The 18,903-nt window shown below is 51.4% G+C and overlaps 1 protein-coding gene across 1 annotated transcript in view; it reads left to right on the top strand.

Moving 5' to 3' along the window:
- The window catches only part of mymx (myomixer), a gene marked incomplete at its 5' end in the record, with an annotated part of 38,057 nt that extends 22,864 nt beyond the window's left edge, over positions 1-15,193 (top strand). Inside the window, 16 exons of the mRNA XM_079729047.1 lie at positions 270-464; positions 1,605-1,757; positions 3,047-3,267; positions 3,640-3,823; positions 4,282-4,437; positions 4,667-5,032; positions 7,413-9,557; positions 10,013-10,147; positions 10,263-10,337; positions 10,431-10,517; positions 10,982-11,073; positions 11,510-11,595; positions 11,700-11,763; positions 11,965-12,185; positions 12,891-13,052; positions 13,966-15,193. Coding sequence (XP_079585173.1) covers positions 270-464; positions 1,605-1,757; positions 3,047-3,267; positions 3,640-3,823; positions 4,282-4,437; positions 4,667-5,032; positions 7,413-9,557; positions 10,013-10,147; positions 10,263-10,337; positions 10,431-10,517; positions 10,982-11,073; positions 11,510-11,595; positions 11,700-11,763; positions 11,965-12,185; positions 12,891-13,052; positions 13,966-14,264 — 4,641 coding nt within the window. The 3' untranslated portion in view covers positions 14,265-15,193. The remainder of the gene's footprint in view (positions 1-269; positions 465-1,604; positions 1,758-3,046; positions 3,268-3,639; positions 3,824-4,281; positions 4,438-4,666; positions 5,033-7,412; positions 9,558-10,012; positions 10,148-10,262; positions 10,338-10,430; positions 10,518-10,981; positions 11,074-11,509; positions 11,596-11,699; positions 11,764-11,964; positions 12,186-12,890; positions 13,053-13,965) is intronic.
- Positions 15,194-18,903: the final 3,710 nt, after the last annotated feature.

Below are 18,903 nucleotides of genomic sequence, written 5' to 3'. Positions count from 1 at the left end.
GGTGTGTTCCCATCTCTTTACTTTCCAAACCATTTTGTGCATTAGCTAACTTTGTGACTCAACTTTTATTAAAATTTGTGAGTTGGTTCCTCTGGTATAAAAAATGAAGTGGATATCTTAACATGACCAAAACCTTGATTACTGTTTTACAAGAGAAACGTTCTGTCCTCAATCACCGTCAAACAGTAAACCGACAAAAAGGTATCACACTTGTTTACACGTGTGCGTGTGCGTGTGTGTGTGTGTGTGTGTGCGCGCGCCTCCGACAGCCTCTCCACAGTGACATCACCTCGGACCCCTCTCCGCTGGCCCTCCCAGGCGGCGGGCTGGGAGGGCCCCTGATAGAGAGCCTGGACGACCCCGTGGGAGAGCTGCGGGAGGCGGTGGAGATGCTGAACGACACGGTGAGGCAGCGAGGCCGTACGCAGAGCCACGACCAGGCCGTCCGCTCGCTGTTCAGCAAGGTACGAGACCCCCAGCCCTCGGTCAGGAACCGAGGGAGCGGACCATCAGAGGAGAGCGATGGTCTGAACCGGAGCTAATGAAGATGGAGCTAGGTGGCGCTAGGTGGAGCTGGATGGAGCTAGATGGAGCTAGAGCTAGATGGAGCTGGATGGAGCTAGATGGAGCTAGAGCTAGATGGAGCTGGATGGAGCTAGAGCTAGATGGAGCTGGATGGAGCTAGATGGAGCTAGGAGGAGCAAGATGCGACTAGGTTGAGCTAGGTGGAGCTGGATGGAGCTAGGTGGAGCTAGGTGGAGCTGGATGGAGCTAGGTGGAGCAAGATGCGACTAGGTTGAGCTAGGTGGAGCTGGATGGAGCTAGGTGGAGCTAGGTGGAGCTGGATGGTTTCAGTGTCTTTTGTTATGCAATTAGTTTGTTTGTTTTAACAGCTGCACAAGACAAAAAGCAACATCTGTTTCTTTCTGTGTTGGTATACTTTAATAAGCTGCAAATGAGCCGTTCAACCGCTCAGCCTTAATTTATCAACACGTTAACGAGCAGCAGATTGATTTATTTGCATTGATACAAAACGTTGAAAAGGGGCGAAGGAAATTTGTGATTGCAGATTCATAATGACACACGGATCTGTGTTCCAACATCAGTGACACTATCAGTGAATATGATATGTGATGAATATTTCTTTGCCCAAATCGCACGACTGTAAGAAACAAACATTTTTTTAATTTTATTCTTTAGTATTCATCAGAATGAAGCCTGTTGGTTAGAGTCGATAAACCAAAACATGCTAAATCCCAAACGCTATCTCCACAAAGCTAATTCGGACATGCTTATACCAAGACGCTTATTCCAAGATTTACATTTACCTTTAGGGCATTTGATTAAGCAGACACTTTTATCTAAAGTGACTTACAATAAGGTAATTTGTCAGAAGAAAGAGAAACAACAATATATCGCTGTCAGTACAGTACGGATGTTAATAGAAACAAGTGGCAAGCACCAACAATCGCTAGGTTAACCCGTTCGCCGTTTACAATAAAGAACGCTAGGATTAGCGGCTACACAATGCTAAGTAGTATTGAGATGCTTACTTCGAGATGCTAACTCAGAGATGCTAACTGCGCGGCCCTTCCTTCTCTCAGCACGCCAGGGTGGCAGTGCGCGTAGAGGAGTGCCTGTGCTGCAGCAAGGAGCTCAACATGGACGTCCTGGAGAGGGAGACCGACATGGCCGTCCGGTGCGAACCGGAGCGCTGTGGTCTGGAGGAACTGGAGGAGCAGCAGGACCAGCTGGAGGTAACGGTCAGGGGAGAACGAATTAGCCATTAGCCAAATTAGCCAAAAATCCAGCAGCCAAGAAAGAAAAAATGTCAAAGCTAACAAACTTGTCAAGTATATCTGGAATAATAAGAATGGGCTGAAAGGGGATTAACGCCTTTCCTGCGTTACAAATGAACTCATGACTAGCTAGCTTCCACACTGTGAGTGGAAGTGGGCTGGGGGTGGAGGAGCGTGTTGATCCGACCAATCAGAACACACAGGATTCTGTCACTGTTTTTCCTGACCCAACCACACAGGGACCTTCAAAAGTGATGTCATGTTTAGGTTTCTGTTCAGGTTGCGTTAACGTCGCCTGTGTGGTGTTAACATTTGGCATGACCTCATGTTTTTCCCACTGTGCATGCTCGCAGTGAAACTCTTGATTGAATCAAACCAGGAAGTCCCCACCCCCCCCCCCAGGTCTGTTTCCTGTTGAGCCGCTGGTTCCCCGGTGAAGGCCAGCCTCTGCCGTTGCTTTCTGCTGTGTTTATTTTTCAACATAAACTGCATCATTAAACCACGCATGTATGCACATCCAAACAATATTTAGGCAAAGGTTTATTGCCCACATGCTTTATTTATTTATTCCGATGAGTCACTCTTCTTCTCTCTGAGAATCACCAATTTGGTGTATGTGTGTGTGTGTTTGTGCGTGCGCCACATGTGCGAGGATGGATGTGTGTGTGTGTGTGTGTGTGTGTGTGTGTGTGTGTTACCCATTTCGATCCGGTGGTTTGTATACATGTGTACGGAGTTGGTTTTGAAGTTCTTAGAGGTTTTTTTTGGGGTGTTTCTGCATGAGTCACTTTTGGACACGGCTATGTTTATCGCATGCATGCACAGCTGTCTGGACTTGATACCGTTGAAGAACACAAGTGACCTAATCTCCAGCCCTGAAATAAACCGTGCGGTCAGCACACAGGAATCTGCCTCGCGCCGTTCCCCAGGAGGAGCTTCATGAAGTATGGCTCCCATAGGGCCCCCCCATAGGTGCTATTAATTACTGCTCTTCAAACAGAGACACCCAGCCGCCCCCCACCGCTGGCCCGGCTATAGCATAGAGTGCCATATGCAGGCCATATGGTTCACGAGCCACGCATAATTCACAACAGGGAACACGATGAACTCATGTTTGGAAAAGCCCGCGGGCCAAGTGTGTGTGACAGGTTTCTCCTGATGATGAAATGGCGGTTTTGTTGGAGGCCCCTTTTTTTCTTTTTCTCTTCGTTTTGTGTTCAGTTTTATGATGTCGATCCCCCCCGCAGATCGACTATGAGGTCATCCGAGAGGAGGTGGAGGACATGGGGCGCGAGGCCTCGCGGCTGGAGCAGCTGTGCCCGGAGAGGCTGCAGGTCCCGGGGGGGAGCCGGATCCAGAACACCCTGCAGGCGTGGAAAGAGCTGGAGAGCAGCATCATGGAGAACCGCTCGCGACTGCAGGAGTTTATCCAACTCAAGTACTTCTTCAGGAGCTACCTCGCCATGATGTAAGCAGGAGCGAGTCGGAGTCTCGTGGCTCCTTCGAAAGTGCCCGACTCTCGTTCATAATCCTGGCGCAGTTTCGAAAGAGCAGAAAAAACACATCTGCCTCTTACAATAACTGTTTACTGAAGGAACAGGCCGTTTGAGTCATCGTGTATCACCGCCTGGTGCAATATGTAACTGAGGACGTGCTTAAGTAGGTCGGTTTGAGTTTTCCGGCCCTGGCCTGTGCAAAGAGGAAACGAGTGATCTTGCTATCGAGGGAGTCTGTCAGTTCACATATTTCAACCACACATGGCTGTCCTCAAACACCAACCTTTGTGTTTCCGCCCCCTATCTCCACGGTTAAACACGTTTCCTTCTTCTCTTTGGGACAGCTCGTGGACCGAGGACACCCGGGCCTGCATATTCTCCGACACTGCGCTGAACCTGGGGAGGGACGGGCAGGAGCCGGTCGCCACGGAGCTGGACCGGCAGATCGAGCAGAAGTTCCAGGAGTTTGACGAGCTGGCATCCGCGGGCGTCAACCTTCTCCACCGGGAGCACCACCTCACCGAGATGGTGCGCTACATTCTGGGTCCTGATCCGTCTTCAGCTGCGTGATACGTCCATATTAGAACGTTGAGTTCGAAAAATTCCATTTTATTTGTATATCCCTTAATCACAGGCCATATAGTTATGACCCCCCCCCCCCCCCCCCCCCCACCCAGAGGACAAGATAGAACTTCCTTAATAAACAAGCAAGAAATCTTGAGAAGGAACGCAGAGTGGGGGATCCCTCCTGCCAGGGATGATCAGGAGTGCAATTGGGGCCATAATTATCATACAGGCATGCAAAACATTTAAAATCGGTGACGAGGTGCCGGCCGGTTAACTAAGGAGAGTCCAGGCATTCGGTTGTAGTCACTGTGATAGGTCAGGCATCCAGTCACAGTCACCGCAACATGCTAGAACAGTACTCAATGTATGGCCACGTCCGTCGTTATTCAGACCCAGCGTTCTCTGAACTCGCCTTGCAGGTGAAGGAGCGCATGGAGGAACTGAGGAGCATGCTGGGTTGGATCTCGGTCCACTGGAGGGCCCAGAAACAGCAGTGGCTGGACAGGCTAAAGAGAGAGGAGGGCTCACAGGACAACATCTACTGTGAGGCCGCAATGGGCTCACCACTCACTGAGGTACGACACCAACAGCAGAACTGTGTGGGGATTAGCATCACAGCTTTTGGTGGCAGTTTGATAAAGTGATGATGAGGATGATGAGTTTGAGGATGATGAGGATGAGGTGGAGGAGGATGAGTATGATGATGTTGATGATGACTATGATAGCTATAATTATCATCCAGGAGGTGACGTTGCTCTCGACAATGACACACTCCTCATCCCTGTAATTACTCCTCCACTGTAGAGTTCCACTCCCAGACCAGAGGTCTACCAGTGCCTACGGCCCCTCGGAGCCAGCCCCCGCGAGGACACCCAGACGCCGCGGCCCGACAGCCAACCCGCCTCCCCGGCCAGCAGGCCGGCCCAGCGCCCGGACCCGGGCCAGGAGGACGACTACGAGGTCATGACCCGCGTCGGGGGACGGCCGGGAGGCGAGGCGGCCACGCCCACCGTCTTGGTCCTCAAGGAGCCCGGCGGGGCTGCTCTCGGGAGCACCGTCAACCTCCTGCTCAGCCTCCGCAGCACGGGGGACAGCCAGGTCCAGGTGCTGGAGCCCCCTGCTGGACTGGAGGAGGAGTTGCAGGAGGAGGCCTCAGAACCCGTTCACAGGGTGAGGGGCTGTTCTAAAACCGCACACACCCACACACATGATCAAGCTGGGCGATGTTTAGAATATCAAAGAATCCCTTTTGTATTCAAGACTTATTTATGATTTGGTTAGTTAGTAGTTCAATATCGGTAATACTCAGATAATTACGGTTTAGCATCAGTAATTCATCGTACTTATGAGATCCGTGCAGTGCAGTAATAACCAGCTCTCTGGTATCTGCTCTCACAATGTCATGCATGCAGATGTCGTGACGTCGCATACAATCTCCATGTTGGGGTCACATTCAGTACCCATCTGTAATCAGTGCACAAACCAAGTCACAACCGTCACCACGACAGCCATGAACCTCTGCAGGCCCGTCCAGCTTCTGCTCACACTCAACACTGCCAGAGATCTTCCTGCTACACATCCCTTCCCCTCCCTGGGAGGGTTCCCATTGTGCACTGGTTTGTCCCCCGTAGCGATGGGCGGAGACACAAGGGCGATCGAAACTCCCCGCCCGCCACACCCTGGCGGGCGGGGACCTTTTCCTTACCAACCTTTTCCTTCCTTCCTTCATCTTCTTCCTCCCCCCTTTTCCTTCTCTCCCTCAGCCTGCTGAGTCCCCCGCCTGTAAAAGCTTTTGGCGACGCTGCCAGGGGCTTTTGGAAAATACTTTTGGTAGTTTAAAACGAAAGAGAAAGATATATCGGCAGAGTGCGGACGAGGTAAATGGTGAGGTGTTTGGAGTGGTGTTGCATGCTGGGAGCTGTAGTGCGCTGGGGAAGGCATGCTGTGTGTAGCCGTGTTGGGGCGTGGGCGCACCCCGCCGGGCTCACTAACCTCTGTGTCTGTACGGAGTCGTGCAGACGTTCTGCACGAACGTCTGAACACCACAGAGATTCTGCTCTGTGGTGTTACACGAGATGTATGTTAACATGTGTAAGTGTTATGGACTTTGGTATAAGCACTGGTTAAAGTGCAAGGATGCTAGTATGCATTGGTTTTGGTTTTGCACGTCGCATAAACCAGACAACACATATCCTTGGAATAATTCCAGGGTTATGAATATTCAAGTACAACTAAGAGATGAAACGAGAACGAGAAACTCCTCAAAATACTATGAGATACAATTCACTGCAAAGAAAAGTATTACCAACAAAAAAGAGCCATTATTTTACAATTCTACCAAAATATATTTATTATAAATGATATGTACAATTCTGTTATATATATTTGTGTACGAAATTGGTATCTACGTTATTGAACTGAAGGACTACATTATGAATTATCTAATTATCATTTTTTAGACTGCTCGATCATGTATCTCGACTATCACAAGATAGATACTTTAAACTGGTAAACTAAATCTCCCATTTTAAAAAATCTGCATTCTTAGGCCCTTAACAACTTGTATGAGCCACTAGTATCAGGAGGCAGGCGATAAAGAAACAGACAGGAGCCGCGGCCCACAAAGACCTCTGCCTGTTCACATCGGAGAACGAGAACAGAAGCTATCCCAGCCCTCTTCTCCATGTAACCACAGATAGTACCGGCCACGGGAACCCAAAAACCTGTTTCTGTTTACCTCTACGAGACTTCATTGTGTAAAATAAATGACCTCACAACTCACTTCCCTTCAACGTTTCAATCCAAAATGGCTCCCGGTGAGAGTGGGTCCCAGACAGCAACAAAGGCGCGGTCATTAAGCGTTGAAACTGCCGCTGAACCCTGCAAAGCAGCCCCCAGACTGCACACTGTGATTTATAGTCTCGGGGCTGCCACGGGAACATGAGATTAGTCATGGAGTTGAGAGGTCAAACCATTACAGCTGCATATGACGACATGTTCACATACACATATGATTTTTATTTAGCCCTGCAGGGGTAAAGAGCAACAGCAATCACTAGTAATCGCATCTATATTCATCGGCCCTTCTCTGTGTTTTTCTAACTATTTTTTTCTGTTTCCGTGTTTGCTTTGCTGTGTGATAAATCTCGTCCATACTTTGTTCTGTATCCAACGTGTGTATGTGTGTGTGTGTGTGTGTGTGTGTGTCTGTGTGTGTGTAAGCGTGCATGCATGCGCGTATTCATGTGTGGATCTGCGCATCGATGCGTGCATGACGGCAGGAAACCAGAGCTGATCTATGTCACTGGAAGGGTAGCTGATTGTCCCAGTCAGCCCTGCTCTGATATCATCCTTCATCTGTAACACATGTGAAACGAAAACTGAGACGCCTTTGTTTTCACGGTACACTGCAAGGGTACTGCAACGAGTCTGTCCGCCATTAACCCTCCGGCAATACCGCCCCCCCCCCCACCGCGTCTCAACAGGAACCGGCGGTCTCACGCGGCGTTCTGACTGCTCTGTCCCTCCCCCTTCCTCTGTCCCGTTCCAGGTGAGCGCCTACCTGCACGTGAAGGACAGCGGCGTCGCCCTGACGCCCGTCTACGAGAGCATCACCCTGCCCCGCCTCAAGGCCTACGCCTCCAGCCAGGCGGCCGCGCCCTCCTGCTCCTCCTCCTCCCCCTCCTCCTCCACCTCCTCCTCGACGTCCTCCTGCTCGCCGCTCGCCACGCAGGCGCCCGGCGCGTGCCTCCACCCGACAGCCCGCGGCGGCGCCTCCATGTTCAGCAGCCTGAAGAGGATGGGCCAGAAGAGGAAGAGGAAGAGGGACGCCCGCCGCCACACCATCCAGAGGATCATGGGGGGGGACGAGCGGGCGGAGGCGGAGCCCCGCTACGCCTCCGAGGGCGTGGCCTACGACACGCACACCTGGCCCCTCAAGGAGGGCAGGAGGAAGAAGCCGGGCGCGGTGAAGAGCCCCGTGAGAGTGGGAGGAAGAGGAAGAGGAGGCGATGGAGGGGGAGGAGGGGGAGAGGAAGACACGGCGTACATGAAGAACCCCTTGCTGATGGACATCGACAGCGAGTGCTCGGGGGAGTACAGCATCACGCCGTACGCCGTGTGCGGCGGGCCTCAGGTGAGGAGCCACTGCCGCTTCCTCTCCCTGGGCTCCGTGCTGAGCTTCGAGCTGCCCAAGGACATGAGCGTCATCCCCAGCATCCAGGACATCATCACCATCGCTCCGCCCGAGTGCAGGAGGGCGGCCGGGGCCGACCCGGAGCGGCAGAGGCCCCGCTCCCTGAGCTCCTTCAAACACACGCCGCCCACCCCCCACAGCCCCAGAGTGTATCCCGGGTATCCCGAAGTCGTCGTTAAGGATACGCCCGACGCGGGGGGGACCACCCCCCGCCACCCGCACCCCCATCATCCCCGTCCTCCGTTCCCGGGAGAGGTGGCGGATCAGACCGTGCCGGGCACTGACCTCCGCGGGGCCTCCGGGCCGGGCTCGCAGGAGGACCCGGAGACGGAGTGGGACAAGATGTCCGAGCTGCAGGTCAGCCCCTCCGCAGACGCAGACTACGTCGTCATGGAGGGGAGCGGGCGTCTCCGGCAGCTCTCGGCGGGCAGCGGCCCGCATAGCAACCCCGCCCGGGGGGACGGCGCCTCGAATGTGAACGCCGTCCTGGTCGCCGCCGCCGCCGCTCCGTCGGTGCCGCGCGGCCGCCACGAGTGCCTGAGCGTGCACACGCTCATCCAGCACCTGGACAAGCACCAGTACCACAGGGCCGCCGGGCTCCAGGGGGAGGAGAGGCAGCCGGCTCAGGTCCAGAGCCAGGCCTCCCACATGGTGGTCAACCTCAAGGCGGCGGTGGGCGTGGGCGGCCTCAACGACTCCCTGGACTCGGGGGTCTCCAGCACGGGCAGCGCCAGGCTGTGCGCGGAGGCCCCGTGCCCGGATGTCGTCCCCCGGCCCCGGGCGGTGGTGAGGAGGCTGGTGTCTCTGGAGCTGGAGGGGCTGGACTGCAAGCTCGCCAGGGTGACCAGTAGCCAGGCGTCCGTCGAGCCGCCGCCGCCGCTCTCCCCCCGCGCGCCGAACGAGGCCGAGGGAGAGTTGGAGGCTGGGGTCGAGGTCGAGGGTGAGCCGTTCCGCACGGACCACCGGCAGTTCGAGGAGGAAGAGGAGGAGCTGGAGGACATCTGGAACCGCACCAGGAGCTACAGGCAGAGCATCTGCTCCGACATCATGTACCAGCCCCACCAGGAGGAGGACGAGGCCCCCGCGGCCCCCTGCCACCAGGGGGAACCCCCCCTGGACACGCCCCTGGCGCCCGCCGCCAAGCCCCAGGCCGTGCTCTACAGGAAGCTGGTCACGGCGTCGGCCCCCAACCTCCTAGTGGCCGAGTTCAAGCTGCCCCCGTCCATCCAGTCCCTGCTGGGGTACGACAGGGAGAAGCCCGCAGGAGAGGGGCTCCCCCTGGTGGCCAAAGGAGAGAGGAGGTCCTGGGCCTGCGAGTCTTCTTCTTCTGTGGTGAACGAGAGGACTTCTGACGCGGTGAAGGGGGCCGATGTGGTGGACACTCAGAGATACGTTTACCGCTATGGAGACGAAGAGGAGGAGGAGGTGGAGGAGGATGCAGAGGTGGCGAAGAAAGGGGAGGAGGGGGAACAGGTGAAGGAGGACACAGCTTGTTTACAGGTGAGGTTTGAGATACACTCTGATGAAAAGCTCCACACTACTGCTTTGCCGTGTCCTCCGGCTATTAGTCTGTTGGACCAAAATGATCATGAACCATCGTTGTAGTCTCTTTTATAATAGGCTGTAAAATGGAATGTCAAACTCATGTTTACAGACTCACATTGGATAGGGCTGTTTTAATGGAACGGCATCCCATTTTATTTACTCATTTATTCCTGGACAGGAAAAAATCTGGATATGAAAGTTCTGTTTAAATATATATATTTATATATATATATACATATATATATATATATATATATATATATATATGTATATATATATATAATATATATATATATATATATATTTAAACTGGGTCCGATGCATTTGTTAATGCAAAAATGTAAAAATTCAAAAATGTGATAATTTTGACATGATTGCTGACTGTAAGACCGTCTCTTGCCGCTGGACAGGAGCAGTCGGTGAGCTTACTGTCGGTTCTCAGGAACTCAGAGGGGGCCTCTCGTATCGGAACCACCCTAGAAAGCTCCGGCGAGATGGAGAATCAGGATCCCAGGATGGCCACCGGAGGGCGCTGCAGGACAACGGTGAGGTTCGACCACACGGAGTCTGACACGTTTGCCTCAAATCAAAAACAGAACTCCATCAAAAGCTCCTATTTCCCCTTTGAAAAATCAAATCTGATACGAGACCTGCTTTCAGAGCGGGAAGGCAGAGCTGCAATCCATGGAGGGAACTCTGGAGAGGAAGCATAAACTCCAGCTAGGGGGGAAGAAAGTGAGTGAGCGGAACCTCTTTCTGAATACCTACATGAGTCACCAAACGCACAGAACCGTTCCACTCACACCTCGCCTTATCTCTGGCCCCCAGGCGGCATCGAGAGGGTGGAACTCCCACCACGCCGTCCTGTACAGACACAGCCTGTGCTTCTACCAGGACAGGAAGGACACGCTGAGGGTAAGAAGGACTCGAGGGGGGGTGGGGTTGCTGATATATGGCACAGGAGGTAGAGCGGTTGGCTGGTAACCGGAAGGAGACACTTCATCGGGGGCGACATGTGGCTCAGGAGGTAGAGCGGTGGAACCGGAAGGGTGCTAGTTCGATCCCCGGCTCCTCCTAGCTAGAGTGTCGAGGTGTCCTGAGAAAGACACCTCGTCCTAACTGCTCCCGACAAGCTGGCTGTCGCCTTGCGTGGCTGCCACCGCCGTCGGCCTGTGAATGTGTGCGTGAATGTGTGCGTGAATGTGTGAATGTTGGGCAATATTGTAAAGTGCTTTGAGGGGCCACTGGTTAGAAAAGAGCTGTATAAATGCAGTCCATTTACCAGTTATTCACTTGAGTCACTTTGAGTGGGCAGTGATTAGATGGGAGGCTGGCGGGCTTGTCACTCCTGATTGATTGACGTGCGCTCTCTGTCTCAGAGTTCCGTGTGCGGGCTGCCACTCAACCTGGTGGGAGCGGAGTGTGAGCCAGTGCCGGACTACACCAAGAAACCCAACGTCCTCTGTCTGCGGTGAGGACCTTCATCGAGAGGGGTAGATCCCTGGGGGGCCAGAGTTCCCCACCGGGGGGGGGGGGGGGGGGGGGTGGGGGCTTGTGTCGCTATGTTTCAGAGAAAGGATGTGCTAATGGGGTCGGCTTGTCTCAGGAGTTAGAGCCGGTTGCCTCGTAACTGGAAAGTTGCGAGGCAACCGGCTCTAATTCGATCCCCGGCTCCTATTTAAGTGTTGAGGTGTCCATGAGCAAGGCACCTAATCTTAACTTCTTCATATGAGTGTATGAACAACAATTCATACACGCATGCACACACCGACTGGCAAAGTCAACCATGCAAGCCGTCGGTGTATGAATGCATTTATGAAGTCACTTTGGATAAAAGAGTCTGCTAAATGTAAAGCGTACGCACAAGTCCTGATGATATGTGTACTGAATGTATTCTCTGCCACCAGGCTGCGCGACGGCTCTGAATACTTACTGAACGCCTCGTCGCGCTTCATGATGAGGAAATGGATGCTGAAGATACAAGCAAACACTGGTGAGCGATTCATCCACGGAGCTCGTCACATTTGCTGCAATCGTCCCCATTGTATCTCCATTTTCATGTGTTGCTAACTGGTTCGGTGTTTGATTTCACAACAGGACCCACTAACTCCGCCCCCTCAGTGTCGCCCGGCCCTGTCAATCAAGACCTCCCTGTTTCCCCGTAAGCAGGCCGTTCAACTCTCATCCTTAAAATGTTAAACCCGTGTGTGCCCATATATGGGAATTCGGCCCATGAATGTGTACAACCGTTGCTACAGTGACAGTGTAACCGTCGTTACACTGTCGTCCAATAACAGCCCTTCGCATGAACGCACCACTAGTCCAACCCCCTGCTGCCTCTGCTGTCCTCTCCTGCCCCCAGGAGCCGCTCGCTGTGCGCTGGCTGCCAGGGTACGGGCCGATGCCACTGCTCCTCCCGGCCGGACCTCATCTCCACCTTCCCCCGGCGCAAGGACCGGTCGCCCCCCCAGGCCAAAGAGATCGTGGTGCTGACCCGGGAGTACAGCCCCATGACCCAGGGAGGTCAGAGAATAGCCGAGGAGCAGTTGAGAGCGGTGGCCCCTGCTGAGGCAGACCCCTGTGGTGAGGCCCTCTGCCAGGCCTTTATTAGCGACGGGGAGACGGTCACACATGAGCTCACCGATCCCTATCACGGTCGGCCAATCAGTTGTCGCTTTTAAGAACAACCGATGCCTTGCTTGGGGCGGCATGTGGCTCAGGGGGTAGAGAGGGTTGGCTGGCAACCAGAAGGTTACTAGTTCGATCCCCGGCTTCTCCTAGCAGAATGTCCAGGTGTCCCTGAGCAAGACACCTCACCCTGACTCCTCCTGACAAGCTGGCCGTCGCCTTGCGTGGTTGACACCGCCGTCGGTGTCAACCACAATGTGTGCATGAGTGGGGGAATGTTAGGCGATACTGTGAAGCGCTCCGAGTGAAAGCGCTGGTTAAAAGATCACTGTATGAATGCAGTACCATTTGTTCAGGAGATTTAACTACTAATGAGCATTTCTCCGCCTCGTCTTGGAGTGTGTTGTGTGCTTTTCTATTTCTCGGGTTAGTTTAGTTTTTTTCGATGGGTCTTTCTGGGAACAGGGTCCTTTGTGCACTAGGGATGATTTGGTGTGTATGGCACCACTAGTCGGAGCTAAAGGTCTATGATTTACCACGGCCTGCTTCATAAAGACCGCCAGCTCCCTTTATCTGGCCTCGTCAGGAACAGTTGTTTGTGGGGTTGTACACTCACACTCGTTACCGAGCGGTCCTTGAATCTTCTGGATTCCTCTCCAGGCGACGATGAGGATGATGATGATGATGATGCTGTGGTGGGCCTGAGGAGTCTTTCTGGGGGCTCTCCAGGGAACAGCCCGCCTTCGTCTTCCCCCCACTGCCCGGGGGCCGCTGAGCAAGGCTGGCTCCAGAACAAATGCCGCTCCCACTCCTTCACCTCAGGTCAGTGGACCGACGGTTACTAGTCATCACCACCTGGTGTGAGCGACTGAAGCAGTTGCTAAGCGATCGTGTTGCTTGCTTCTGACCAGTAAAGGCCGGATTCTGAAGAAGCTAAATATAAGTTTACTTTGAATGGCACACAGCTGGTAAAACTTTACTGAAACTAAATGACGCACACACCCATACAGTTGGACAATGAACTGAACTGTTCATCTGCGAGTGAGTTTTTCTTTGAGACAAACTATTTGGTATTTTACGTAACGGTAAGAAGCAGCGCACAAACACGAAGGAACAAGGAGCTGCTCCTAGCCTCGAGGGCTTCATGCTGCAGACAGCTGTGTTTAAAACGCTTTCACTGAAGAGTGGCTAAGCCCTCTGAAATCTCCCAGATAACTCACTTCCAATCCACGCTACAGTCACCATAAACATCCACCACCCAGAGCGACTGAGCTCGCCGACTTCTGTTCTATTTGCTTATTTTCTTTCCTATTTATTTATGTAAATAGTTATTATAAGTAATTCTAATTGCCTTCGCACTAATGCCAAATCGTGATATCTAACCTAACGCTACTCTCATGACGCTGCTGATCCACTGTGCCTCATTGGCTGTATCCTAAGCCAATCAGAGTGCTTTTCACATTCCCTAATAACAAGTCATCTATTTGACTCAGGCAGTTTTTACGCCAAATACAAGATGAACCCCCCTAACTAATAAGGGGTTTACCCCCCACTCCCTCCCACCCCACTTATTTTATGGTGTACCTCCTTACACTTTAAAATAGTGCTTTGGATAAAAGCGTCTGCCAAATGCCCTAAATGTAAATGTAAATGTAATTAACCTCAAAATATAACTTAGGCAGTTATGCTACTAGGCTGATGTGTGACCCATTCCTTCACCCCTTCCTCCCCCCAGCAACTTATCAGAAGATCCGTCCGGTGAGGAAGCTCACCCCCGCGGTGGGGGGAGGCGGGGAGCTGGGCTCCAGCTACTCTGTGACTCTGGTGATAGGCGACCGGTCGTCCGGGGACCAGGGGGGGCCTCCTGCCAGCGGGGGCCCCGAACCCCCCGTGATGCTGGGCACGGCGGGGTGGACGCACCGGGCCCCCCCCGGGGAGGACAGCGCCCCCTGGAGCTACGCCAGCCTGCCGCGACCGCCGCGCAACAAGTCCGTGTTCAAGAAGATCTTTGGGAAGAAGGAGGGACATGTGTGAAGGGGCTCCGGCCGCCACAGCGGCGCCCCCTAGTGGGTTTCTTTATATGGGTTTTATATTGGTGTTTTTTAATGTGCAGGGCACATGTTTGTTTAAGAAGTAACCCGCCTGAGTCGAGGAGTTGCAGATTATATTTATGTCCAAGAGGGTGGACAAGAGTTGTGTGTTGTTTCAATCAAGCTTTGTGAAATCACTTTAGTATTTTTTGTATTATTTTGTGTTCCAGTAAAGTCTTACATTTCTGTTCTAAATGCAATTATGTCCAATTACATTTACTTAATCAAGGGACCCTTAGACCATGATTGTTGAGTTAATCAACAATTCTCAAAGTTAATCATCTCCACATCCACTTCAGATGATAGACCAAAAGAAACCAACCAATCAAGTTGCTTTAATTTAATGTATGTTTGATTTGGCTCTTCTTGGTAACATATTGCTTTTATTGGAAGATTTTCTTTGATGCCAATATCCTGTTTTAGATTAATAGATATGCGACACCATGATAGGTTTAAGAGCATCCCACTTAAAAGTTTCTTCTTTGGATTGTGAATGGAAGAGTTTTGTGTGAGAGAATAGCTGAATGACAACATTTCCCCAAACCCATCTGTAGTTGTCTGTTGTATTCCGAAATGGCTGCAGGCTACTGCTGTGTTTTGGTGTAAACAGTGGCGCACAAACGTACAAAAGATACTGCTTAGGTTAAAAGCAGCGTGTAATATAAAAGCTGAACCCTTTTCTGACGTTTATCTTAGTTGTTTTTTTTTCATTTACTGAATGTATACCACTCATACAACTTGTGTTGCTGCAGCCTGATTCACAACAGCCCAAAGTAGTCCAATAGGACTCCAATGGGCCTTGCTTCACTACACCGTCGGTTCCAGCAGTTTGATACTGCGTGTGCGTGTCTAGGGACGATGCCTCATTCACAATGTTTTCCTCGAGTCATTTATAATAAAACATTTTTAAACCAAACGAGATTCAACCGATTTTCAGAATGGTTATTTTTTTCTGTATGATTATTCACGAGTGCTGATTTTTTCCGTCTAATTAAACAAGGTTTGTTGTGGAGCCGTTAGCTGCCCAGAAAGAGGACATGAATAGGCAGGATGCTGCTGCAGATTAAAGGGCCTGGGCCCGCGGCCCCAGGGCCATTGCCTGCTGCAGGATGTTCATTAGTCTTATTTTTGCATATTAGAAGGCAAGACACGATTCAAAGACATGACCCCATGACAAATCTATAATGTACTTAGCATTAATTCTGAAGCGCGTTACGAACATACGTCGCAGGGCTATACAATGGTAAATATACATTTATACAGCGCTTTTTTTTTTCGATTACCAGCCAACCCACTCTCCCTCTTGAGCCACATCCCGCCAATCAAATCACTCCTATAGGCAAAGGAAGGTGAGCCGTCCTCAATGCTCCTCCATGGTGTTAAGATAATGAACCCTGGCGCGTCTTGAGGAACCGATTGGAACGAGCAAATGGATTGCTCCGTGAAACAAACACACTTTCTTTGTAGGATAATATTGTGGGAATATCGAGTTGGAAATCGTTAACAGCTCATTTGTACCGCGTGGTGCTATTGCAGAACAAATTGTCAGCCCAAGCATTATACAAACTGCTTTTTCTCACAGGATCAATGGTGCTCACTACCACTCAACACCGACACGATCGATGCAGCGATCAATACGACCACACTTGCATAGACAGTAAGCATTACAGATGGATGCTGGACATGAGAAAAGCTCTGTAGACAATGCAGCCCGTCCATTCTAGATTCAATGCCACTTAAAGGGAGATTTACTAATTAAACAGTAGTAAAACACACACACACATGCACATGCACGCGTGCACACAAACACACGCACAAACACACACACACACACACATTACAGATGGATGCTGGACATGAGGAAAGCTCTGTAGACAATGCAGACCATCCATTCTAGATTCCGTGCCACTTAAACAGAGATTTACTAATTAAGCAGTAGTAAAACACACACACACACATGCGTGCACACACACACACACACACACACACACACACACACACACACACACACACACACACACACACACAGATCACATCGATGCTTCAATTTGCAAATGAAAATGGTTTTCAATCTGTCTGAACCTTTGCATTTCTGTATATGACTGAACGAGCCTGAAAGTGAAAAAGTTGGACAAACCTAGCAATCAATGTCTGCATTTTGGCTTGGATTTGCCAAAACCAAGGTGAAGTATTAGTCATGGCCCAATATGTGTCATAACGAGCTCATTATTAACAAGCAAACTGCTCTGTGTGATTCAGCCTTTCACAGCACTGCAAAATACTCCAAGCTTACTCACATACACACAAAACATTTCACATCGAGGACGTCAACTGTTCTAAACCAACTGCATAAACCATGACGTCTGTATAACCCTCCCAACATGCGGTGGATCAATACCACCATCGATTCCGGACTGGTATGTATTTGATGATCTGGGAAACTTTAATCAAGCATCATAGTGACCTTGCGGAGTTATTGACGAGCACCACACATGTTGAATCGGGCTGACATTGATCAGGTAACGATCAATAGAAGTCAAACGGTTGCTACATGTTCTTGTCGATTGTTTTGCACGCCGAAAGGAAAGAGAGTGCAGGTCACATGCACTGCTGTGCTGAGCACTGAGAGTTGTTCGCTTCTGGTGTCCTCGCTGTGAAGTGAAAGTTTGTTGCTTCCGACCTGTCGTTCACACATTCTGAACGTGACAACCCCCCCCCCCCCCCCCACTCGATCATCTATGAGAATTATAGAGTCCTTGGTCTAACTGAATACACAACCACAGAATAATCCCAGTCTCATTGACCTTCGACTGTGTAGCTATTGGATTGATCCGTCCCCAGGGACAGTGGTCAAGGACAGTGGTACACAAAAAGGACAAGAAAAACAAGAGTCGATTGATCACTTTACGTGATCCTGATACCCAGGCCTGCTCTCTGACCTCTGACCCGACTGCTTCTGATGGGGCAGAAAGCTCCGACCGCCCCCCTGCTAAGCTCCAGGGGAGGATGAGGCTGGATAAGCTCATATGACAACACAGGCTTTGTCACTCTGTCTCTCTCTCTCTCTCTCTCTCTCTCACTCCTTCTCTCTCTCTCTCTGTCCTTTGCTCTCTCTCGCTCCTTCTCTCTCTCTCTGTCCTTTGCTCTCTCTCTTTCTCTCTCTCTCTCTTTCTCTCTCTCTCTTTCTCCTTCTCTCTCTTTCTCCTTCTCTCTATCTTTCTCTCTCTCTTTCTCTCTCTCCCGTCTCTCTCTCTCAGCTCGTACAATAAGTCATTAAAATATTCATCACCCCTTCCCGTTCTCCCTCCAAACATACAGACACATGCACTCACACACACACACACGCACACACACACACACACACACACACACACACACACACACACACAGACACACACACAAACACACACCGGAACAAGTGACCTTGAAGGAGCGTTCGTCATGTGGTGAGGGCCTGCTGGGCGTGGATGCTGGAGATATTTAACATGTGGGAGACATTCAACCCAAAATCCTCCACGGACACCAAACAAAGCAGGAGCGGGGGGGGGGTGGGGGGGCAGAAGCGTAACGTGAGCATGTGGACACCCCCAAGGGTGGGGGGGGAACCGGTATGATCACTCCAGGATGCGGCTGTCTCTCCCCCTCCCAGCCATTTTGGGAAAGGAAATGATAATGGGAGTGCGGATGAGTAAACAGCCCCTCCAAAGACCCAGACCGGAACAGGCCGGATTGGAGTCCCTCTCCCCGCTTATTCACTATTCATGAACGAGGGGATTGCACCGTCCTTCAGGCTACAAGGCCCGGGTTGTTTTTCGACTCCAGGGCCATCTCATGAGCTTTGATCCAAAGGCTTGAAAGGTTGTGTGTGGGAGTGGGTAGGAAGAGGAGGGGGGGGGGGGGGGGAGGGGGGTGACTGTGCAGGGCTTTGAAATTCAACACTGTGGCTTCAGCCCCCTGCAGCCCTGGAGGTGTGTGCGTGTGTGTGTGTGTGTGTGTGTGTGTGTGTGTGTGTGTGTGTGTGTGTGTGTGTGTGGGTGTGTGTCTGTGTGTGTGTGTGTGTACATGTGTGTGTGTGTCTGTGTGTGTGTGTGTACATGTGTGTGTGTGTGTGTGTGTGTGTGTGTGTCTGTGTGTGTGTGTGTGTGTGTGTGTGTGTGTGAGCAAATTAAAGTGATGTCATGTTAAGGATGGGTTATTGAACTGAGGAGGGCATGGCAGTAGAATTGCGGTTAGGTAAGAACGGATCGAATAGCTCAGCTTTCCTGAAAGCCCTCGGATCAGATTTGACATTAACTGCCCCACCTGTCAGACCGCCGGATTCTAGTGGTCGTTTAGCGATGGTCAATGGCGTAAGAGGGGGAATTATAGCTCAATTGCGGTGGGCCTTTTCTTTTAAACTTTTCAACAATACCCTTTAGTCACAGGTCTTGGCTGTTCCAGGTAGGTGATGCTGAGTTCACGACAAAGCACCATGGCAACCACAGAAACTAGGAGACTTTGGCGGGTTTTTTTTTATCAGAATTACAGAGAGTTTGTGTATCTGCTCGCCACACAATATGGTGAGCAGGCTCTGTACGGCTCGG

This window comes from Pollachius pollachius (genome assembly GCF_949987615.1).
Source record: "Pollachius pollachius genome assembly, chromosome: 2".
In the NCBI taxonomy this organism is placed as follows: domain Eukaryota; kingdom Metazoa; phylum Chordata; class Actinopteri; order Gadiformes; family Gadidae; genus Pollachius; species Pollachius pollachius.
The sequence above is the reverse complement of the archived record's forward strand: the minus strand, read 5'-3'. Positions and strand labels throughout refer to the sequence as shown.